This window comes from Manacus candei, unplaced genomic scaffold (assembly GCF_025592945.1).
Source record: "Manacus candei isolate 608988 ecotype Guabito, Panama unplaced genomic scaffold, ASM2559294v1 h1tg000057l, whole genome shotgun sequence".
NCBI classification, from domain to species: Eukaryota; Metazoa; Chordata; class Aves; order Passeriformes; family Pipridae; genus Manacus; species Manacus candei.
The window spans coordinates 1519738-1544375 of NW_026138105.1; the positions used below are offsets into that span (position 1 = coordinate 1519738).

The 24638-nt window shown below is 45.7% G+C and overlaps 1 protein-coding gene across 4 annotated transcripts in view; it reads right to left on the reverse strand.

Annotated features, from left to right (window-relative positions):
* RALGAPB (Ral GTPase activating protein non-catalytic subunit beta) overlaps positions 1-24102 on the reverse strand; it is a 63856-nt gene extending 39754 nt beyond the window's left edge. For all 4 annotated transcript variants that reach the window (XM_051803292.1, XM_051803291.1, XM_051803290.1 and 1 more), the window contains exons 1-9: positions 23958-24102; positions 17191-17403; positions 16578-16780; positions 12369-12532; positions 11563-11749; positions 6990-7121; positions 5679-5857; positions 3310-3458; positions 2999-3215 (exon numbers count right to left, since the gene is read on the reverse strand). In XM_051803292.1, the coding sequence (XP_051659252.1) occupies positions 2999-3215; positions 3310-3458; positions 5679-5857; positions 6990-7121; positions 11563-11749; positions 12369-12532; positions 16578-16780; positions 17191-17373 (1414 nt within the window). In that variant the 5' untranslated portion in view covers positions 17374-17403; positions 23958-24102. The remainder of the gene's footprint in view (positions 1-2998; positions 3216-3309; positions 3459-5678; positions 5858-6989; positions 7122-11562; positions 11750-12368; positions 12533-16577; positions 16781-17190; positions 17404-23957) is intronic.
* Positions 24103-24638: the final 536 nt, after the last annotated feature.

Genomic DNA, 24638 nt, shown 5'->3' on the forward strand with positions numbered 1-24638 from the left:
TACCAATCATTTTTTGTGACTTCCTTTCTGGAGGTTAAAGAGTTCCAGAGGTAAGACATGAGGCCCTGGGACAAAAAAAAAAAAAAGCCAGGGTGGAGGAGTACTCACTCACATGAGCCTTGATCAACTGCTCTTTACTACCCAAAGCTCATCAAAAAGATGTGCGCTGCAAGATGGGAGAAGGATGATGTGCTTGGCCATGTGAGTCATCAAGGTTTGTTTAAAAGTACCAAACCAAATTCTGAACTAGAGCTTGAGACCACAGGGTTACCTGCCAGGCACTGCACTGAGCTCATGGCAATCAGGTCATAGGGATCCTCACTGAGAATGTGCAGGGCAACAGAAGAGGAGCAAGAAACACTAGAAAATGCAGCATTCCCAAGAGGTGTCCCAGGGCACTGGGTCTCTGCAGGACCAAGGAGCAAGCTGTAACACAACAGTTCACCTCCTTTTGAAAAGTGGTTCTCAGTCCTCCAGATAGCAGTGAAACACAGAAGCCACATCAGAGAGGCAACAGAGAAGGAATTCTTAACTGCATGGCATTGAAACAAAGAGAACATTAGCAGGGTTTTTTAAAGCTGCTGAGATCTTATACAGCTGCAGTTCCAGAACTAAAAGAAAAATAATGCTTGTGGGCCAGTGGGAGACAACACTACACGACAAAGCTGATTGTAAGTGCAGACATTTCCCAAGCATAAAATATTTGAAGCACTCAAAAATAATAGTGCTTCCTGAAGCTAATGCCAAGATTATCAACAGCAGTGTCAAATACAGTAAGAATATTCCAGCTAGTGGCTAAAGCATCATGGCTACAAAGGGGAACAGATGGACCATGACATACAGGAATAGCCCAACTACAGCCATAAAGCATCAGATTTATGTTTGACCTCTTTCCTAAGGGTAGGGACTGTGGCACCTAAATGTCCCTTCCCTGTCCCCCTCCTCCTTCAAGCCACATTTACACTGGGCAGCATGAGCAAAGGCAGGTGGATGGGCACAATGTGCAGATTTGATCACTTCTGTAACGGGGGGTCCCAGTATAGAACCCTCCTGGCCCATCTCATCATCCAGCACAGCATCTCCTGCCTTACGCTCTTCGAGGAGGAAAACACTTCACTTGGATGTATCAGGATTCACAGAGCAGACTTCCAGAACAGAAACTTCTCAATTTGGATTTAAACCTCATTAAAAAGACACCGATGCTTCAAGTCAGCAGAAACTGCAGGGGCCTGGCCTTTTATATGTCTTGGTGCATTTTCCCATCTCAAGCAAAGGCTGAGCAAAAGGATAAACTAGGCAATCAGAGTTTGGAGCCTCCCTACAGAGTGTCAGCAGTATGGGTCCATCTTCAGCCAGTATGGGTTCTCTCTCCTTCAGCCAGCCCACTACAGCACTGCTGCGACCAGTGACCAGCACCTTCCACAGCAGTAACAACACCCTGGAAAGGCAGCAGGCACTTGACTAATTTCTGTAAGTTAATTCTGTCTTCCAAATCACTAGAAAAGCCAGGACATGACACAGTTTCGTGGGACTCCACTGCTAATACACAGCAGATCACATGACATGCAAAGACTGGTCTCACTATGGACAGCTCAGAAGAGCACAGAGAAGGAACAGAATTGATTCCAAACAGCTGTCTCTAGTTTCCAGAAAGCCACTAAATCCCTCTAAGGCTGGCAACATGACAATTTTCTGACTGCTGTTAGGTGACTTAAGACACTGCAATATAAATAGAAGACCCTGGAACCCCTTCAAGGAAGTCAATCCTTTTGATTTTGGATGTCTCTGTACTTCTGCCAGCATCACAACACCTCTGTTTACAGCTGGCATTGTTGCATAAGCAGCACCTCAGCTGACATCCTTCCGAGTTTAAGTACTTCATTAAAACTGCTCAAGAAACAGGTTGTGTCAAAACTGAAATGATCCCATCAGTCTGAAAAGAACTAAATGCAGAAATACACTAAATGCATATGCAAGTGAACACACCCTCAAAGATGCTTTACTCCTTCCTAAGTTCAGCTATTTCCCTAGTCAGGTGTCCCAAGCCTTCTACAGAGACTCCAACCTCCTGTTACAGAAATCCACAACGAAGACTTTCAAAAACTATGTGCTACATACCTAAAAATACTTTTAGAAGATTCCGAATCCTAAACCTCCACACAGGGATTTGACACAACAAACAAGAAAGATCACCAGTTTAACTGGTGCTGTCAAGTCCCACTATACATTCAACCTGCTACAACAAACCTCTATCCCCTATTTTTCTTAGGCCAGTGAGCTCCTGATAGATTGATCAATAGATCTCTTGGAAGAGTTTAGCAGACATTCAAAATACCAAGGAACAGGGAAAATGCAAGGAGAAAGATTATTCTTTTCTGAATATTATCACTAAAAGATGAGAGCTAAAAAGTCTCTCTGAGCAGAGCAATAATTCTGCTGTGATATCTCAAAACATCTGTTCTCACAGGAGACAAAATAAGTTTAGCAGTTAAGGGCTGAAGACAATCAAGGTATCAAGTCATTTGGGGAAATACACAGCAATCATCACTGAAAGGCAGCAAATTCACTTGCTATTTTAAGGATTCCTGTTTTCACAACGCTCTCCAAAACCAAGAAGTAGCACTTTGTGCAGTAACTGGAGGGATGTTTGACAATTTTTTAAACACGAAAGAGTCACTACAGAAACTTGCTATTACTTGTAGGTACTCAAGATTTCAAATTAAGCAGTGGAATCCTACCACATGATCTCCTTCACTTAATAACATTTTCCCCACTACCATAATTAGGAGTGCCATGCTTGTTAGAGCAAGAGAGTATTTAATAGTAAAAAGTAACCTGCTCAGCTAATAGCAGGTGCTGGCTCAGCCAGGAGGTGTTAACCACAACAGAGCACTTCAGATTTTACTTTTTTTTTTATTATGCATGTGTTAATCTTGCAGGTAGGAAATGTCAATAAAACAAGGAAAAAAGTATACATATATTTTTCAGTAATATTTACCAGTCATGCTGCTGTCTCTGTTTATTCCATTATGAAGTTTACAGTGAACAAACGCTGCATCAAATAACCACGATCCAAAGAGGTTCAAGATGCTGTTAACCTTTGGCCTGCGAGGAGCTGGTAGTGGCCGTGGCTCAGAGCTTGTCTGGTTTGGGCTGGAGAGTGGAGAAGTAGAGGAGGGTTGGTGCTGCACTTTTGAAGTATGTGCGGTAGTTACCTATTTGAACAGAAGAACAGATCAGCTCCTAGAAGCAAGGAAATTCCTTCCTCTAACTGAGGAAGCTATCCAAGGGGTCAGCAGGAGCTCTTACAGTGCTGGTTTTCATGGTGGCTTTGTTCACAGTCACGGCGCGGTGCCGGCGGTTGTGCGGCGGGGTGGTGTTGGTGGCGGTGTTCTGGGGCATGCTCAGCCTGTTCACGGGCGTGGGCGGCGCGCTGTCCGACCGCGGCCGGGAAATGCCTGGGGGGCCACAAACACAGCAGCCTGTCAGCAACAGCCCACGGGCTCACACCCCACACGCACAGCTCGGGCAACAGCCACACCTGGCCCTGCCCCCCAGAACGGCAGCAGTAAGAAAAACACCTCTCTCTTTTTACTGTTAGCAGAAATAAAAGCACAAGCAAATGAAAACAGTGATTACATCAGATAAGCAAGACACCAAAGGACCCCACGCTTAAGGCTGTGGGAAATGACACATGGGAGGAACCAGTCTAGAAGCAGGGACAGGAGCAAGGTTCACCTGCCAAAGCCAATTTCACAGCTCTCTCCTGCCAAAGTTCAGATGCATCTCACCTTTGCCTTTCTTTCCCGATCATACCTCCCCACCCTTTCTAAGACATCTCTGAGATGTCTGGCCCTTAAAGCCACCTTAGCTCACTAAATTAAGATGAAACCCATCCACCACACAGCTTTCTGCTGGGTTTCAGCTGAATCAGCTGCTGAACAGTTAAATGCTAAGTCAGTACACGAGAGAGGGTAAGAAAGCCAAGCAAGCTGTAATATTTCTGGCAGCAGCCAGACGTTAGACCAGTTTTTACCCAGCTTCAGGGAAATACTCATGGTGTACAGAGTTATTCCTCCCAGTCAGAATCAGAACTCAACTTCTGCAAAACTTGAAGTGACAAACACCACTTCTGCCCATTTTAATGAGTACCAACACTCTCACACCCTGTCTGAAGAATGAAGTAGGGAAGAGCAGTGTAGGTACATACCAGGGAGAGCAAGATAAAAACCACGTGCTTTAGCACCTGTGACAGAAGGCAATGAACTCTCTCATCAGCCTTTGCTGAAGGGGTTTCTGCAGCTTCAAAGTCTGCCTGAGTACACCTTCCCATCCAAACCTACAGCCTGAATTTAATTTCACTGAGAGCTCTCCTGTGCCTGAATGCATGGTAGCCTCCAGTCTCCGTACTCCACGTGGGCTATTCCCTGGGATGCTGTTCCCCTGGATGCTTCACCTTCCTACATGGCATATTCTTAAGTCTGAAGTGTCCAACTCACAAAACCATAGAATGGTTTGGATTGGAAGGGACCTTAGAGCCCATCAAGTCCAACCCCCTGCCATGGACAGTTTCCACTATCCCAGGTTGCTCCAAGCTCTGTCCAACCTGGCCCTGGACACTTCCATAGATAGGGCAGCCACAGCTTCTCTAGGCAACCTGTGCCAGGGCCTCACCACCCTCAGAGCCAAGAATTGCTTCCCAATATCCCATTTAACCCTGCCCTCTGTCTGTGGGAAGCCATTTCCCCTTGTCCTGTCACTCCAGGCCCTTGTCCAAAGTCCCTCTCCAGCTCTCTCAGAGCCCCTTTAGGCTGGAAGCACCTCTAAGGTCTCCCTGGAGCCTTCTCTTCTCCAGGTTGACAGTCTCATTCCACAGCCAGGGTGTTTTCTAAAACCATTTATGCATCTGCTCAAGTCTCCTGCAGTCTCACAGCAGCTCATGCTTCTGGCAGATGACATTTGCACACATTTAAGCAAAAGAGCAGTTGGAGAGAGGCAGCTCTTCAGAGTTTACAATGGTATCTTTCCACAAAGAACTTCCAATAAGCATACTAAGAATAACGCTTTGAATTTCAGGTATTCCATACTGTTACTTAAAACTGACCAGTCAGTGCTCATATCTGCTTTACCTTTCAGTCCAATTTGAGATTCTCATGTACCAGCAGACACAAAGAAACACAACTTTTCTACTCAGCAGTACTAGTCACCCACTAACTGTAAATTAAGTGAAACTCTCACAAAGACCTGAAGATGACAGTCCAAATTCAACACTTTACTAAAACAGGCACTGCACACAGCAGTTGCCAAAAGAAACTGCAGAAATACAGTGGTGAGCACTCACAGCATGCTAAAGCATAGCACTTGCACTAGTGATTAGGGAAAAAAGAGAAAAGAAGCCTTGTTTGGGAAAGAGATCCCTGTTTTATTTTAGACTTCCAATTTACTTGTTTTGCATCTGAAACTAAGGCCATCTCCAACTTCATGCATTCAAATACTACTATTGTGCATACAGATTTCTTTTTAAAAGTGATCTGAGGTCCCTTCCCTATCAATTCCAGAATATAATTGCAAATGATAAATTGTTATTGGTGTATTTATGGAGAACACAGATTTAAGGAGAATAAAATAAGGATTAAGTTAATATTCATAGCTATCCATGGGTAAGACAAAAGCATTACCTAGGAATGCATCCACTAAACAGCTGATCCCACGCATGGCACGAAAGAATATTTGAGGCAGATGTTTAAGGCAGGGGTACTGATTCAGTTCTTGAGTCATCCCACTCACATTCAGAAACTGCTCCTGAAATTTGGGGGTAGAGCTAATAATGGCTGGGTTACTCAAATCCACAGGATTACTGCACACAAAGAGAGAAAAATATGTTAGTCAGTTTAAGAACAGTTGTTAAGATTTTAAAAATACTTGAAGATGTAATAGTTTAAGGCATTTAAATAACACCATAAACCAGCATCCAGTATCAATACATTTTAGCAGTTACTCCATCACTTCCTGGGTTGGCAGTACTTAGTTGTCTTCATCTCAAACACTACCCAAACACACTGGATACTTTTATTAAAATGAAACAAACCAGAGCATACACCTGATAGACTAATCCCACTATTGCAGTAATATTAATTACTTATGAGGTTTTTTGAACCCAGTTAAGAGTTCCTTACATTTTTAAATCTATTCTGGAAAGGTAAGCAGTGAATTAAATATTGCCAAACAGTGACAAGAAGGAGAGTGGGTTGTAAAAATTTTTCCTGACTGACACAAATCCTGAAACAGCAATTCCAAATTTGAAGAGTATAGTACTTGTGACATTAGTACCACAAATGAAAAAAAAAGGAGGTTTTATAGTTAGTTAAGAAGTAGATTTTAAACAGTCTAACATTTATCTAGCCTTAACTATTAAATAATGTTTTATATGAAAAGTTTAATATGCCAGTGTTTGAAAGCATTAATGTAAAGTCATTCCCAAGAATCTTTAAAACAAAATAAAATGGTTGGTTCAGTCGTACATTTAAGAAAGAGTAACATGTTAAGATTAACTGTGTAGATTTCTTCAGAAAAACTAAAGAGAAACACCCATATTAAAAATAATCTTTTGTAGGTTAAGTTTAACACCCTGGAGAGTAAACAGAAGTTGTATACATCTCTCAGAGCTATTGTTCTGCTTTTCCTGTTTGCTATCTCAGAGAAACAAAATCCTATTGAACTCATTTTTCAGCTCCTCCAAAATGCCAAATAGCTAAAAGAGCTTTTAATTAACTGAACCAGTTTACATTCTGAAAGAGTCAGAGAGTTCAAAGTTGAACAACCCACTCAGGGCCTCACCCTGAGCTGCTGAAAGGCACTGGCACAAGTCTCTCATTTTATTCTATTTAGGTGGTTAATCTTGGTAATCTCCAGAGAAACGTTTCATTTGTCATTCAAATGTATAAAGCTGATGCAAGAACAAGAACAATGGATAGCTGTAATTACACTACCTCAGCATATGTAAAAAGCGAAACCAAGTTTGTGCAACGCACTCATTATCCATTTCCAGAGGAATCAGACCAGCGTCTTCATCGGGGATTTTGAACGGAGGAAATGAAGGTCCGTACGTAAAACGCAGCAACCTAGAAAGCAAGTCAGACAGACCTGTCCTTCAGTTCACACTCCTCAAAAACTTAACAGTGCATTTGAACCCCACAGGTACCAGCAGCCCACAGGTGAGCCCACAGGCAACAGCACAATATCCCAAGTTTTCCTAGAGATCCCCATTTCATACAGTCATTCAGCCCTCTTACAGCTTTGAATGGTGCATACCTTGGAGCCTGCCTAAAGCTCCAGCCAAATCCAAGAGCTGTTAAGGCACAACAGCCCTCGGCAGCTCTCCCATTGCTTGGCCAAAGGGGTCACCAACTACCAGCCACATGCATAGCTGACAGAATGCTACATAAAAAAAGAAGAGTGGAAAAAGTTAAAAATAAATAAATAAATATTAAAAAAGGAAGGAATTTAAGCCCTTATCCTCACAGCTCTTTAGCACAAGTGTTCAATGACACCAGCAAGTCATATTAGGTTACGGGTCTAAATTCCAGCCCGTCTGATGACCTACACTGCACACCAGCACACTGAACAGCACCCAGTGTGGTCCTACAAGCAGCACAGGGCTTGCAACCCACAGATCAGGGAGTTCTTCAAAACACATGCACCACGATTGCCAGGGGCTGGGACCTACAGACCAGACAAGAGCAAACCCACAGAGAGTTCACAGCGATGCAGAGCCATGAGGACACTGCTTGGGTAAATGGAGATCTTTCTCTAGAAGCGCTGCAACTACCTGAACAGTCACCAATGACCTTCCCTCAGCTCCTGCTGTCTAATCTGACCCCTGCTTCAAACCAACTTCACCAAATTACAGTTCCCTGATCAACATAATCCTGATGTTCTCTAAAGGGATAGAGGAGACTTGCCTTGAACCTTCTGAATATCCCAGCATTCCTAGAAATCAGTTTGTGTCCTTCCCTAAGCTAACTTGCTTGTAAGGGTCAAGAAATGTCCCATTCATCACATTGGTCACTTATAAAGCCATAAAGTTTTCACAGAGATAAAGTCGTTACAAGCAGGAGAAGAGGAGGACAGAAGTAGTCTATGGTTGACCCCTAAACCAAGAGTCTAATGGGCTGAATTCCCATCTTCCACTTCTCCCAGAACTGGGCACTACAGTAACCTGCAGCCAATTAACTCAAGTGTCTGAAATCACAGCCTATAACAGTGCCTAGCCTGGAAAGAGAAGCAGAAGAGCTTTAGGACACAAGGCCTTCTCCAGGTCCAACCCCGATGCTGGGTTACCCAACCATTTGGCGCAGGGGGCTCGGGTGCAGCCGCAGTGCCAGCTGCAGACTCAGCTCTGCCTGAAGGGAGCCTGAGGCAAGAGGAACTGCCACCCCTGGGCATAACAGAGGGCAGGGGCACCCGCGGCCCAGCCGGGTGCCTGGGCACTCAGAGACACAGCACGAGCTGAGGACTGAGGAGGAAGAGCTGAGACTTGCACACACTTGGACTGGGAGGGGAGAAAAGCCCAGGGGTCTTTTGTTGGGCGTCCCTCCTTGGAGGTACCAGCTCCAGCTGCTCCCGCGTTACTGCGCCGTGAATAAATCGCTTTGTGGAACGAGACACCTGAGACTCTCCATGGGAGCCCTGGTGTGACTGTGAGTGGGGTGTGTGGGAGCCGAGCGGGACCTGCCAGGCACGGGAGCCGCCGCTGCAAAGGGGCTTCAGTGCTGCGGGTAAATCCCTGGTGGTGGGAGTGCGACTGCCAGGGAGTCCCGGGAATGGTCACACCGGGAAGTTTCCTCAACACCAGAAATACACACATCTGTACCAGGCAGTAACTGCTCTCCTGCACTGTGTCCATCTATATTAAGTGCCCAGAGGCTTCATCCTATGGTAGGTTTTTGCTGAGGAATTACTTGGCTCTGAAAAACCCAAAAGAGCCTGGCCCGATCCCATGCACCATCATGCCCCGCACCACTGTCTGGCAGCACACTGCACTGCTTAGTTCTCCTTATGAGCTTGCAAGAAATCAGTTTTTCATAGAGTATGACCAAATCCTGACTGAAATATGGGCCATTCTCAAGAATGACTGAAAACAGAAATAAAGTGTAAGCCACACATTCAAGACAGTTAAAATATAATTAAAGCAACCTAGATGGGGTACAAGTAGTATCAATTGGCATGGCAACACAACTAAGATTCCAGTTTCATCCTGCTATGAAAGCATAGCCAGGGACACAAATTAACACTGTATATGTGTACAGATGTCCAAATATAATTTTCCATATGGTTTTAAGTTGAAACATTTACTCTCAGCTTATTGCTAATTCAGAGAACTGTTTACTAAAACACTTTAACTCTTTGAAGCTGGAACTTCATTGAAGTATTAAAAATGCAGCTTAAAATACCACTGAATTTTTAAGAGTCAGTCTCAGAGGAGTTCAACTTTCCATGTATCAGGTGTAAACCAACATCAGTGAACACAGACTGGAGAAACATTGGAGAAACCCTGCAGATTACTGTGCACCAACAGAACTAAGACTGTTACTCAACAGTAGGAAATAAAGTGTAGGCATAGTGCATGGTGCAGAACACCAACACATGTTTTGAGACAGGGCTGTTCTTTTCAGATCAGTGAATCATAAAGTATTTTCCATTATGCAATGCTCCATCTAATGAGCTAAAAATAGCTAAAGAAATAGCGTGGGAAACATGCCGAACTCGTATTGCAGTTTTATTTCCCACAGGTTTAACAAGTAGCTGCATAACCTAGAAAAATCTATCCACACTTCAAATTTTGACAGGCAATTCAAAGTAAAGTTTTCAGAGTTAAAATAAACCCTTGTAGAAAAATATACTACTGAATATTTCACAGTGCAGCCATTTTAATGCATCTTTGAACTTTCACAGAAATAAGTTACTGACATTTCAGGAGAGCTGGGAGCTCTCCTCTTATCAGCAATTAATTCAGTTCTTTCCTCCAAGAGGCTGAGATCTGTCCCACAAAGACATCATATCACAAAGACCTCAGTATTAAGGACACTGAAACTCTCCTCACTGTTCAGAGCCTTCTACTAGAGCCCAAACTCTCCTGCAGCCCACAGATCTGAGTATTCCCTCAGTCAGTTTGCAAGTGACACTCAGGTGACCTGCTGGAGGGCAGGGAGGATCTCTAGAGGGATTTGGACAGGTTGGATCAAGGGGTCAAGGCCATGGTATGAGGTTAAACAAGGTGAAGTGCCACGTCCTGCCCTTCAGTCACAGCAACCCCACACAGAACTACAGGTTTGGGGTAGAGCAGCTGGAAAGTAGCCCAGCAGGAAAGGACCTGGGGATGCTGATCAACAGCAGCTGAACATGAGCCAGGTGTGCCCAGGTGGGCAAGTACCCCAAGGGTACCTGGCTTATACCAGCAACAGTGTGGTCAGCAGGATCAGGGCAGTGATTGTCCCCTGTGCTGGCACTGCTGAGGTACCTCAAATCCTGAGGTCAGTTCTGGGCTGGAGTGTGTCCAGGGAAGGGAACAGAGCTGGGAAGGGGCTGGAGCACCAGGAGCAGCTGAGGGAGCTGGGGGGGCTCAGCCTGGAGAAAAGGAGGCTCAGGGGGGACCTTCTGGCTCTGCAACTCCCTGACAGGAGGGGAAAGTCGGGGGGGCGGGGGAGGCAGGCTCTGCTCACAGGGAACAAGGGACAGGACAAGGGGAAATGGCCTCAAGTTGTGGCAGGAGACATTTAGATTGTGCATTAGGGAAAGTTTCTCCATGGAAAAGGCTGTCAGGCACTGGCACAGGCTACCCAGGGCAGTGGTGGAGTCACCAGAAGGTATTTAAAAGGTGTGTGGATGTAGCGCTTGGGGATATGGTTTAGTGGTGGGCTTGGCAGCACTGAGGGAATGATCTGAGAGGTCTTTTCCAACCTAAACAATTCTATGTTTTCATGATCCTCATTGTTCCCATATTCAGCAAGGCTCTCCTCCCATACTCTCTAGAGCAGAGGAGAGCCTGTGGCCTGCCTCTGGCCCATTATATCCCACCTGCTGGGGCACAAGCACCAGGCAGATGTAACATGGCTTCAGCTCCACAGGGCAGGAGAAACAGAGTCCCAGAGTCACCTCAAACCCAGCAGCATGCAGCAGTAACAAGCACCTAACAATTTTGATGGTGATTGCCATGAAACACATACACCATAATGCTCCACTAATATTCATGAGTCATTCTTCAGGGCACATGATGCAGAGTCACAGTGATGGAGACTAATACACACACACTGCAAAGTGCTAAATATCAGAGAGGTGTTGAGCTTACACAACAGCAGAGACAACCCAACTCAGATCTTCCCTTGCAGAACAAAGGCATACACACAGAGTCCCAGGAGACCAGCAAGATGTCACTTTGTATTGCTCATCGTATTGCTCCACACTTTTGGACTGCTGAGCATTCCACAAATAAGCAACAACAAAGAAAATGTCTAACCGCGATCATCCCCACACCCGTGTTTACTTCCACAGGATTGCTCCTACCTGGACGTAAGGGCACAGATGACCTTGCTCCACTGCTCAACTACTGCAGGGTGATGTCGCCAGTTGGCCACCATCTCTTTGGCAGTTTTCCAGTACGGGGGTGTTGGAAAGCACCGCGTACAGGCGAGTAACCACACCTCAAACAGCACGCCAATTAACTTCTCAGCCAGGTTCTCAGCAATGCCACCTTGTAACAGAAACGAAGCACACCTTCAGCTAGTATTCCATCTAAACATCAAGTATCTCCCCAAAGAGGTTTCACTTTAAGTGCATAAAGATCAAGCTCATTTCTTCCTAATTTTTAAGAGTGATTCTTGATTGCTTCCTACAGCCAATTAGCCTTTTTGAAAGACTAAATGCGACAGATAAAACCCAGCCACTTGTGTGTCAATAAGGGACACTGGGAATTCACCAATCTCAGGCAGTCTTCTATTGCACTTTATCTAGTGAAGTGTTTTTTCGAAATAGGTAAAACTGACACTATCATTTTTCAGTAGGCAGGCCAAACAGTAAGACACAGGGGGTTTCAGTGAAACAAAAAAGGAACATCATCTGAAACGGTTCACCATATACTGCTTCCGTACAGAGTCACTGTCCTGCAAAACTACTCTTAGGAAAATTCAGCTCCAAATCATTCTCTGGTAATGTTTTATTTTGGAGCAATGTAGCAAAATTAGGAGTGAGCTATTATACTTTGCTGGCTACTAAGAGATTTTAACAGGTTCCGCCATCCCGCTGGCAGCCCAACATCAAGCAGAGCCAAAAGATTTTCCAGTAATTGAACCAAATGGAAGATGAACATGAACCTTGCACAGTTGGAGCTGCTAGAAGAGTGTCATTGATCTGAAGAAGAAATAACAACAAAACCTCCCAGGTTTCTCTTGCCATAATTGTCGATTCATGAGCCAGTTTCTGGACAGCTTTCAAAACCTGCAAGCACAGTCTGATCTGACTGGATCCTGGGTCTGGCCTGCAAGAGAAAAAAAACAATGCTTGAGGAACAGAACTTCAATTGACAAGTGCTGTCAATTTTCAGGAGTTACAAGAGGAAACATAACTGAAGGAGAGCCAGGAACATGCTTCTGTGCACCCTAACTCTGTCTCTAGGCATTCCGACCCTGCCTCAGTGAGCACAAGATGTACCGTCAGACAGAGACTCACTGCCATAGAGTGAACACTCACTGGAGCAAGCACAACCCATCATCTCAAAGGAATTTAGCCTGGGCCAAATAATGAGAATGTAGTTGAGACATCATGAATTGTTACATACATAATCCAGAAGTGGTAAAACTAGGAGAAATATTGTTAGCAAACTAATTTAAATTCTTCCTAGTTCTCCTCTTCCTTCCAAGTCAACTCTTATCCCTTCTTCCTTGAGTCTGATTTTCCTTTTAATGACCACTTTCTACATCTTTTTCTGTAAATCCAAGCAACTGGGAGCAAGTAAGGAAGAAAGGAAATTATTTCATATTATCAAAGTTTTCTCTGTAATAATGATCAGATCCACAGTGGCACTGCTGAGTCACTCAACATGAAGTGTTGCAGAAGCAGCACAAAGCAGCATCACCTCTTTCCACCTGTTAGTCTGGACAAGGCAGAACATGTACAAAACAGTAACATGACACGTTCTGGACAGTATCTGAGGACACTGGTAAACAGAGCTGAGGAAGCCTAAAAGTTTAAAGGGTGAAAGAGCCTACAAATTAGAGTGTGCAATATATGTAAGGCATATTTCAACCTGTGCACCATTTCCTCATCCCTCCTACCACTTACTGAAGGGATGACCAAAAAAATCGTAGAAGTATTACCTTCCACTGGACCACTAAGGAGTATTATGGGATTCCTACCAAACACTTTCAGTGTGATATAACCCACAAGTCATGTTGCATGGCAAGAACCCCAAAAACATGCTGATCCACTAAATACTATCAGCTCTTATCTTTATAGCATAAATGCTGTGTTACAGTACTGGAAACAAGATTACAAAGAGACAAGACAATGTCTAATGCAAAATTGCAGACCACCAGCCACAGTTCAGGACCTCAGCGCTGGACGGCAGTGCTAGATGGTAACACAGAATTTCTGTAGAATAACAAACCTGGGGACAAGCCCTGCCTTGCTTATAGCGCTATTTTTTGTCTGAGCAACAACAGAGCAGATACTTCAAACCAAAAGATATCCTTAATCTACATAGGCTTAAAGCTTCCAAGCCTGTTTCGAAACTTCTTTCCCTAATAATTTCGAGAATCTGTAAAAAATATATAGGAGCTCCACATGCTTCTGAGGATACTTCTGAGTTAATCTCATAAAGGCAACTCAAAGGTCCCTGTCCATCTGTAAGTTCCTCTTGTTCACAAAGTCAACCCAACGGTAAGTTTTGGTTGCACCATTTCTAGATATCTGGATTTCTATAGAACTTTGCTTTTGGCCACACTCCCTTGCAACGAGCACTGTTCTCATGAGATCCTGTGAGAAGCATATGAAGTTACTACAAAAAAGCACTTGGACAGTCACCTGTTCCATGGTCTCAAGCAATTCCAGACATTTTTGTTGCACAGAGGACCCTGGTAACTGCACCCCAATCTCCTGGGGAGGCAAGACACGGGAGAGAGTTCTCATATTTCCTTTCTGCGCTTCCAACAGTGTTTGTGGCACTGAAACTTTACCTGACAGCAGCAACAAGCACTATTGCTTAAGTAATCTTCAAGACTTCCTGAATACTCTAGGGTTTCCAGAGATGAAAAGCTTGGGGGTTACCTGGGGACTGCTCAAATATGTCAACAGTGTGTTTCTTCAGGGTGGACCAAGGGTCAGTGCTGGAAGGAAGGACAGAAGCACACTCCCTCCAGTCACTCCAGCAGAGAGAGGAAAGGCAACTTGATTCACCCAGCTTTCAGAGTTTCATTTTTCAGCACCACACTGTCTCAAGGACCATGCATGTAAACATTCGGTTCAGCTGAGCACTCAGACTAGAATGGTCTATGCACACCTACTCTGTACCAGTGTACACAAGCTCCTGAGATACCATTTACATTGAAGTGCCCACTTCAGGCTGCTGCATTTCACACCTCAGCTATGCATCCTCCTCAGGGTCTGAAACCTCCCCACAACTCTGGGCCACCACTTTTAAGGCAGCCAAGCCAACAGCTACATCATTTCCAGGGAACTAGGATGAGGAAGGAAGCTATTTTAATCACAACCCTCCATAAGACAGAGGCTTATAATAAAGGCTTAGTATTTTCAACAGAAGAACAGGAGATTTTTCCAGGAGATAGTTCAACACAGGTTGCTAGTAGAGCTCCAGGGTAAGTATTCTACAGGAGCCCATCAGCACCAGCAACCTGCATCAGTAAGGTAAGCCCAGAAATTACTCTCCTCTGCCCCACCACAGGCATGTTAGACTGAGCCTTTGCTTTTACTCAAGCCAGGTGTACACAACTCAGTTCTGCATTTCATTTCCAGAATAGAAATTCCTCCTGTTGCTGGAGTGAATTCTGAACACAGTTCCCTGGAGGGCAAAACTTGGAGTTCTTTTTTCTGAAAACAGAGCAGGGACTTGAACACCAAGTGTTGACAGAAGCAGCCATGAAAAAAAAATCAGTGTTTCAGATAAATCTCAGAGACTCTTGAAAGAAAAACCATAGACTAGTTATACTGGAGGGGTGGGCAGTGTTTAAAATAATGATTTTTCAGTCCCCCCTGTCTCTAAATGTTAATTACTGCATTCCACAGTCATCACGTGTAGTCTACCACCCTGCATCAAGCTCCAACCATGAATTTGGGAGAGAAGGGTGAAATGGCAGCTTGCAGCAAGAGCATGCAAGAAGCTGGACTATTGAGCTGCCTGCTACCAGGGCCCCTGGTATGAGAGCAGGCAAGGGATGACACAAACAACTATTTAATGAACTAGCGAAGAACTTCTCTACTGTGCCAAGGGAATAAAGGATCCCAGACAGCGGACTGTATTCTGCAAGTATTAAAGCTGAGACAACCTCCTGCAGCAGTCTAACCCACAAGCTTGCTTTCTGCAGACTTGAGCCATTGCCCTGACCATCCTTTAATGGGAATTAAAATGCATTTTCACTACAAGTTAAAAGCAACAACCACTAAGGGTAGGTGGCAGATTTTTGAAGCAATCAGTAAATAGCAATGAACTCCTTGTCTGAATTTGCATAAGTTATTATTCAAAGTCCTTTATTAACAAAGCCTGCAGGTAAAGTGGAGTGACCCAAGTGCAGCAGAGCACTTTGAAGTCCACTTGCAGTGATATATTATTAATACTGATAAAAGCAGATGATCTGATACTTATGGACATATACTAAACATCGATCTGAAGTCAAGTGAATCTCCTCTTACATATCTGATACACATGTTCAACAGTAGCAGGTAAACTTGCCATAAATTATAAACAAGGTATGATGTTTGAGCACTGGGATCCAAGATGTAGAAACATGTCTATTTAACATCAACATCCAAGGATGTCAGGCAGCAAGCACACTTCCATGGGATTCTTTCAAAACTACCAGTGAAGCACAGTCAGCATAACCATGCCCATTTAAGAGGCAGCAAGATGCAGTCACAAAGCAGTCACTGCAAGATCCTCCAGCACATCAGAAAGGGGGTCAAATCTTGCATCACCAAAGGCTGGGACCGCCATGAGGTGCTCTTGGTTATCTCAGTTTTACACAATAAAAAGCACATGGTTGCACAGTGATGCTCTTCAGCCTTTCCCCCACCCTCCAGTCATCCAACAGAGACAGATCTTCTTAGGACAGTAAATATTAAAGTCTATGAATGATCTGTGATTCTGACCACCTAAACCTAGCAGCAACAATTCAATTTGCTACTGAAAATTACAGAACAGGTGTGGAGAAACATGTTCCTCCTAATCTTGCAGCAAAACCAGTCTTATTTTAGTCATGAACCTCTGTGCCTCACGAGGTCTCTGACAGGTTATCTCCTGACTACAGCTTGGACTCTCTCAGCCTCCTGAGCACCCCAGCCCTAACACTCACCTCGGTACAAAGAGATTTTGGAGATGTTTGAGAATGCTTTGAACATAAAGGTTTGGTTCCTTAATAACAGGTAAAGGAATGGAGTCCTTAGGTAACACAAGAGCCATAATCCAATCTGTATATACATCCACACAGTATTTCACAGTATCGCCGTCCAGAGGGAGAGTCAGTCCATAACAAACCACCTCCATAGTCCATTTTACCTACCAAACACAAAGCAAAAGTTATTAAAAAGAAATATTAGTAAGTAAATAATGGTCAGAGCACATTGGTTCTAACTCAACAAAAGTAGTTATGTGGTATGGGCAATTCTATTTAACATATCCTGCAAGAAAACGCTAAACCACTAACTTGTATATCATGATATTATGAAGAATATGAATAAACTACAAATCACTCTGAAATCCTGAATCTCTTAAGTCTAACCTGTAGAGAGAGTTCTTCGGAACTGATGATGAACTAGCTGTTAATAGAAGCCTTATGTAGATTAGTAACCTAAAAATGTAACGCATTTCATAAAACTTGGACTATTAAAAAGAGAAAAATAAAAGAGGCTATAGAAAACCATTAAGTTGCCACTCTGAAAGCTATGATCTCCAAGAAATGCACTTACTTCTTTGTCTGTTTTTAGTAAACTCTCACTTCCAACAGATGATGTAATTAAAGCTTGTCCAAGCGGACGCACCACTGCATTTGCCACTTCTCTCCCCACGTTCTCAGGATAGCTGTGAAGTACACTGGTATTCCCCTGATCATTTTGAATGACAAGATGCAAGGATCTCCACTCTGAGTACATAGTGCCTCTATGCTACAATCCAAACAACACCTGGGGGGGCAAGGAAGGAAAAAAGACGATTAGTAGAAGTGTCTGTGACATGAGTTACCAAACTGAGGCTGTGTGTCACAATCCAGACCCTTGTAAATTCAAGATGCATATGTCCACGTCACACATTTGAAGACCAGGAAGAGATTCCAATAGCTGTTCTTCAACCTTAATATGTTTTAATATAGCCAAGAGCTTTATTAGAGATTACAGAAAGTTTCAGCTTGGGACTATCAGCCCATTTGAGACACTTAAACTTGAGAAGCGACTTCACCTCACACTTCTGCTTGCCTCATCTTTGTAGGAAAGATGCTCTCACTTACATGGCATCTTCAGCTAAGTAGAAAATAGTTCTACAAGTATATTGCTCATAGAAGCAATGGCTTCAATTCATCGCTTCTTCCCTTTTTTACCTCAATAGTAGTTAAAAATAGATACCAGGGAACTTTCAGGAAAACCTGAGTCATCTCAGAAGACAAAAATTCAGCCTCTTTTACATTCATAAGGTATTTCTCCTACAACATGCACTACTCAAAACTGGTAGTTGAAAAATGTGATTGAGTGACAGTGAAGAGTGCCCTTCATCTGCAGTGAGTTCAGGACTGAGTCCTAGTGCATCACTAACTTAAACCCAGCATCACTTTACAGTTTTATCATATACATGTTCCAAACCTAAGGCATTGGGGTATGCTCTAATGCATTTCAAATCCTTGTTAAGTCAACACACACAGTCACTCTCTAAAAATCTACATATGTCCCACAGAGTCCAGACAGAAAAGCCACTAGGAAATTTCTCAGGAAGCACTCTCAGAACTAGAGAGGAGACACAGCTCTCCAATCAGCAACAATCCCAGCACAACTGCAGTTGTGCTTTTCCCCTCACTGCAGTCTGAGATCAGGAAGCCAAGTGACCATGAACTAACCAGGTTTTTGCAGTGGTGGAGGTTTAGGGTGGGTTTTTTGGCATTGCTGTGAAACCACAACCAAGAGAGGCGATTAGAAGCAGCAAAAGTTAAGCTGTGCTTCCACACTCCCTCTCAGGGAGCAGCACCCACAGCACCCACTGCTGTGCAGGGACAGGGCTGGAGCCCGGGCAGAGCCCCCCGGGGCAGGGCAGCAGCCAGGCACGAGAATGCCCTCCAGCCTCAGCTCAGGGAGATCTGCCACATGCAGCCAGTTTGATCCACACATCAAAACATCCAGAGAGCTAAGCCAGCACCCAGTTTTGTCTGCTGAGACAGCTTTTAGGTGAATCAAGATCTGATCTAACTCAGATGAGACAAACATCTGTGCCAACACAATGGAGCAGTGAGGACCCAGGGCCAGAGGGGTGGCAGGAGCACCCTCTGACAGCAGCAGGCTTTGTACCTGCTCACAACCTGCTGCTCGAGCAGGTGGCACCGCGGCAGCCCGAGCCACCACAACTGCAACTGCATCATCTCCTTTCCTCCTCTCCCACCAGCACCAGCAGTCTTTTATCCCTTATCTGAGCCAGCTGACCACAGGGTTGGCACAGGAGAAAAGCTAGGAGTGTCCAACAGCCACAGCTTAGATCAGCTCAAGCTGTCACGAACGGCACTCCAAGGTCTGTTTGCCAACTACACTTGCCTGGCACAATTTGGAAGCCAGTTAGTTATACAGGGAATGTTTTGAACAACACTTAGGCATTCCTTGGCCCAAAACCAAACAAGAAGCCAGGCCTAGAAATACACCTTCCTAGGGACAAGCCGCCATTTAAACAGGTCTGCATATTTAGCTGACTCCCCAAGTGTTTATTTACACTCAAAACCCATGTAAAAATCCTGACGATTCCCTTCAAGAGAGGAGGGAAAGTGAGGCAGCAAGATCTTGGTCTTCCAAACTACATCCTTTCTGGTTTGAGGTAGCAATCACATGTGCTCAACTGAAAGTGAATTAACCAGAGCAGCAGCAGCCTGCAGGAAGCACATCCCCTACATCCTTCACCCTTCCCTCCTCTGCGGGTTGGGGCAGGGGGAATGCTCCTGTCACTGCAGGCAAACTCTTAGGCTTAGAGAAAAACAACAATTCCATGACAGAGAAGTCACACACAAAAAAACCCAAAACCAAACCAAACCATCACACACACAGAAAAAAAAAAACAAAACAACAAAAGAAAACCAACCAAAAAACAGGATAAAAACCCCAAATATCCACTACAAAAAAACCCTCCGAAACAAACAAAAGCCCCGAAATCCTACAATCATCAGTGATGGCTTCAGTCTCTGCTTAGCTTCATTATCTAAGTTTCCATACTTCTCCTTTCATATCCTATAGCCACAGTCTCTTTATCTTACCCCTTCTGTCCCACCTGAACGCCATCTTAGTCTCCAGCTTGTCTGAAGTTGAAGCAGAAGGGACAGAAGTGAGATATCATCCACTTTCCAGGACCTCCCCTTCTCCTCTCAGTCCCATAGCCCTGTGCCTCTACCCCCAGAGCAGAGTGTCCCTTTCCCCATGCCCCCCAGCTTTGCTGCTCCCTACGAGGGAAGAGGGGAAGCACTCTCCATCCCTCTCCTGTGACACAAGTTCATTAGAAGCAGGTAACACCATTTGAGGAGGCTGATTTAAATAAACTGATTGGAACTGATAAAGCAGCATGTCCTTTCCATAGCCACCCTCTGGCTGCAGGGCTGAAGTGAATAAGCTCATGGTAGGAGCTTATCAGATGTGATAAGCACAGCACAGGCCTGTGGCTGCTCTCCCTCTGTGGCTGCTCTCCCTCGGCCCAGAGCAGGGTGCCCAGATGTGTGGAAACGCAGCACAGCCCAAGCAAACTTCACGCAATGCCTGTGTAGAAGTTTTCTCATCTAGAACACAAAACTCGGAAAGGACAAGGATTCCCAAATCCTACCGCATTTTGGAAAACTCTCATTGCACTAGGACACAACCACCCACCTTCATGCAGCTCCCTGCCATGATAAAGCAAAGATGCAAAGCCTTTCTGGGTGACCCTTCCACACTTCCAAGGAGCAGCACTTGTAACAGATACAGGATATCTGTATAGAATATCTGTACAATATGTCGTGTTTAAGAGGTTTAGCAGCAGGACAGGGTAGCCAAAACCTCTGGTACCACCCAGGCACAGCCTGCTGCCTGACCATCATACACAAATTTAATGATTGAATCTGTATCGTATTAATATTTGAGGCTTCCTTTGGTCTTGCCATAAAAAAAAAAAATCTTCTGTTAGTCTTATCCATACACAAGGAATACTGAAACAAGTAATTGTTTCAGATACAAAATCCTTATGAGGGGGACTTCTCAGGATATCAATCTATTTGCCCCTTACGTTTAGCAGTTAGAAGTTTTTATTTGTGAGGATTAGAAGTTTCATTTAAGACTCCACTTCAACTGCCACTTGAACTGGAAATTGCTGCCATCTATTAGGATTGGTGTACAGCTAAACTCATCTAGTGTGCAGTTTCTTATAACCAGACATGAGTTAAAAAAGGCTGGAAAGTCTCCCCACACGATGGTATCCGAGCCAGTGCTCTGACAGATTCCACACACTGACAGCTCTGTAGTTTGCCTTAGACCAAAGGCACCTAATGCTGTGCAGCAGCAGGACCCTCTCCCTTCAGAGAGCCTGCATTTATCACTCATTACTGAAACAGCATCAGCAAATTGAAGACAAAAAAAGCAACTGTCATACCATATCAATAGCATACCCTGATTTTGACTCCTGTACTTCAGCTTCCATAAAGGACCCTCACTGGCCCAACTAATATCTCCCAAGTTTCATGCAGCTGAATAATCATACTTCACATACACGTCTTATTAGAGTTCAAATCATAAAGGATTCTCAGAAGGCTAATTAAGAGGAGGGTTGAAAGAAGAGTAAATAAACCCCTGAAGTTTACCAAGCAGTTTTACACACTCTTGTATACTATATGTTCACTGTATGTTCCTGAAGGCTGCACTAAATAAAACATCTCCAGATTCCCTGGAGACAGACCTGGAAAAAAATTGTCAGCACTAACACTGGCAAAACAAAGCAGACATGTGAAGTTAAAATATTTATCACCTACTAAGAAACGAAGCACAATTCCAATATTCCTTAATGTGGTAAATAATCTGTTTTCAATGTATTTCCTCCAGATCTGTTTCAGCTTAAGAGCTTCAGTAGCTATCACCATATAAACCACTGAAATTGGATGTTTCAGCATTTAAGACCAAAGATCCTTGGTTCTCAAGCTGGTGAGCATGAAAGAACTTATAGTAATGAGTCCATAAAAAAAAAGTTCTATTTCCAGTTCCCAAAAACTTAATATGAACATCTGCAGCCAAAATATTTAAACTCCTGGATGACTGAAGTTAGACAGTGAGAATTACCTAAGTAAACACAGCCACATTCTGCAGTTACTTTGAAGGAAGGGGCAGTAGGTCAGAGCCTAAGTTCAGGTGGGGTGTTTGGAGTGTGTGCAGGGGAGAGGTCAGGGACTCAACCCCTGTGTATGGAGCAGCTCCTCAGAAATCATGTGCTGAGGGAGGGCAGTGCTGGGGGCAAACGGGAACATTTAGTCCTTCACACTCAGCAGCTTCACATGTACAATGAAGTGCTTGCCCACAATGCAAAAGAATTTCAAGCACAAGGACGAGCTGTCCCAAAGGTGGATCCATACTGGGTTTTAGTAGAACCAAAAAATCAGAGCAGAGGCAGTGGTCAGTAGTACAGTAGATGCAAAGACCATCAGCAGAGATACTCAGGGAAGGTTGAAGGCCTAATTGAACCTAAACCAGAGAAGCATCCACATAAAGGGTCTACATCAAAGTTCTGCAATATTAGATACGCTCTGTAAGCATTTCCCAGAAAGCAAGAAATCCCTGCAATTAACACGACCTCTCCTATCCAACAGTACCAACATCTGCTCTCTAGAGTAAACAATTTTTGCCAAAAAGCCATCCTACCACAACCTGCCTTCCCCAAAGCACACAGCAGGGAGGTTTATGAGCAATTTTCCTCAGGCCTGTGACATCCTGAGAACAGACAGCTGCCATGTACCCACTTGTCTCAGCACTCTGCAAGTTCATGTTGGAGAAAAAGTGACCTCCATGTAGCTCAGCCTAACTCAGCACCTCTGGTATTAAGCCCACCAGGACAGACAAAGCACAGCTCTTTGTTAGAGCCATCCAACAGGTCAGCTCTCCTCAAGGCACACACTGTGTGTAAAGGATAACAGGTAGGGAGCAGGCAAAAAATAAAAATAGCAAGAGCCAAACAGAAGACCTATCTGAGAGAAAGACTAGCAGAAAGTTGGCATTTTAAGCGAGTATTTTGTTAAAAAATAAATGAATATGCATGTCAGGATTACTATTAAATGAAAAAAGGTCAGGAAGGAAGAGATCAGGCACAGAAAAAACAAGAACTCCTGTGATCCTTTCCCAGGCCATTCAGCCACAGAGCTACAGAGTGTAAGAGAAAAGAATCCCAACTACCCTTGCTCAGGGAAGATGAATTTGTCAGATTTTATTGCCTTACTGTAGCAGAAATTAATACATGACTGTGCCACAGGGAAGGTTGGGTCTCAAACGCAAGGTGCCATTTAAGGGCTGGGGTCTTGCTGTCCCCATCACCCCCTCCTGGTTCCCGGGAACACTGCTGGGCACCAGCCAAGGCAGGGAGCAGGGGGAGGCCACTGCCAGTGCCCAGAAGCTGCCCACTGTAGTAGCTGAAGATTAGCAGAATAGGAAAGCAAAAACATCAGTCAGTTTTGTATGTTTTGGCTGTTACTCTGTTTTCAAACTTCGTTACTCAGTCTACTACTTTGCTTGTCATCATCACTCGTTTTTAACAGTAGGGTCGAGAAAATTATCTTCCAGGCAGGTCATCTGAGAATTTAATAAGTTTTCACACCCCTCATTTCTGCCAAAAAACATGTAACAAACTCAACCACGAACAATGCATTTGCCTGACTCAGATTGAGAATAATTTTTACTCAACAGTTTATTTTACAGTTTCACTTCTTTCTCAGTCCAGTTTCTCATGGGACTCTACAAACTGCCCAAGAAGGACTCTCCCGCAGCCACAGCACCCTTGGCCTGGGGAGAAGCCTCGCTGCATCTACTGCTCGCCAAATAAATAGCAATAAATGCCCGCAGGCCCCGGAGACCGAGCGAGGCGGGGGGAGCAGAACCCCGGCAGAGCCCTGGAGGCCCGGGCCGGGCCGGGCACGCTCGGCACCCCCGGGCCGCGGTCGGAGTCTGCGGGGGAGCAGCGACACAAACTTTGCGCTGCCCCAGGCCAGGCCCCGCTCGCAGGGCCCGCACGGGAAGGCGCGGTGACATCTCCCGTCGCTCCCGGGGCGGGGGCACGGCCGAGGGGGGCCCTGGGCCGCGGGAGTCCCCGGGGGTCGCTTCCGCCCGCCCCGCGGCCCCGGCTCGGCGCGGGGGGAGCCCCGGGGAAGGCGCGGCCCCGCCCGGCCCGCGCGGGCCCCGCGGCGGCAGCGCAGAGGTCAGCGCAGCGGAGGCTCCGGGCGGCGCCCGCGCCACAGGCCCCGCGCTCGGCGGCGCCGCGGCGAGAGGCCCGGCCGCCTTACCTGCGCCGAGGGCCCGGCAGGCATGTCGGGCCGGGCCGCTCCCTCAGGCCGCCGGGGCCGCGGCCGCTCGGCTCCGGCAGCGGGACCAGGAGCGCCGCTCGCTGCGCTCGGCCCGCGCCCGCTTCCGGCAGCGCCACAAAGCGCACGGCGGGGCCGCGCCCTGCGCATGCGCGGCCGTGCTGCAGCGCCACTCCCCGCCCCGGCGCGCGGGCCCCGCGCCGGCGGCACCGAATAAGTCGCGGGGTCAGGATGTGCGCATGCGCCGAGCGGCCGCAGCCGCGCCTGGCGCCGCCGCTCTGCGCTCCCTCTTAAAGGGGCCGCGCCCGCCCCGCCTGCGGCTCCCCCGACCCGGGCACGGCCGCCCCGGGAGCCTCGGGCCGAGGAGCCGCTGCCGCCCCAGAGGCAGAGCTGGGCCCGTCCAGCTCGAGGCACGCGGGCAGCGACCGAGGCAGGCGCTGACCCCAGGGGTGCAGGCCTTGCACCCTGATGGCATTAGGGCACACCCTGTATCTGTCCCCCTCCAGCCCCGTACTCCATGGACCACACGCGCCAGGCCATTGAATCCACATAGCACAGTAAATCTGGCTGTCCCTTTCACCCTCCCAGCCAGGGTCAGGGACTCTCTGCTCCTGGTCACTGTTGGATTCCTGTGGTTTCAGACTAGAAGTCCCCTCACCAAAG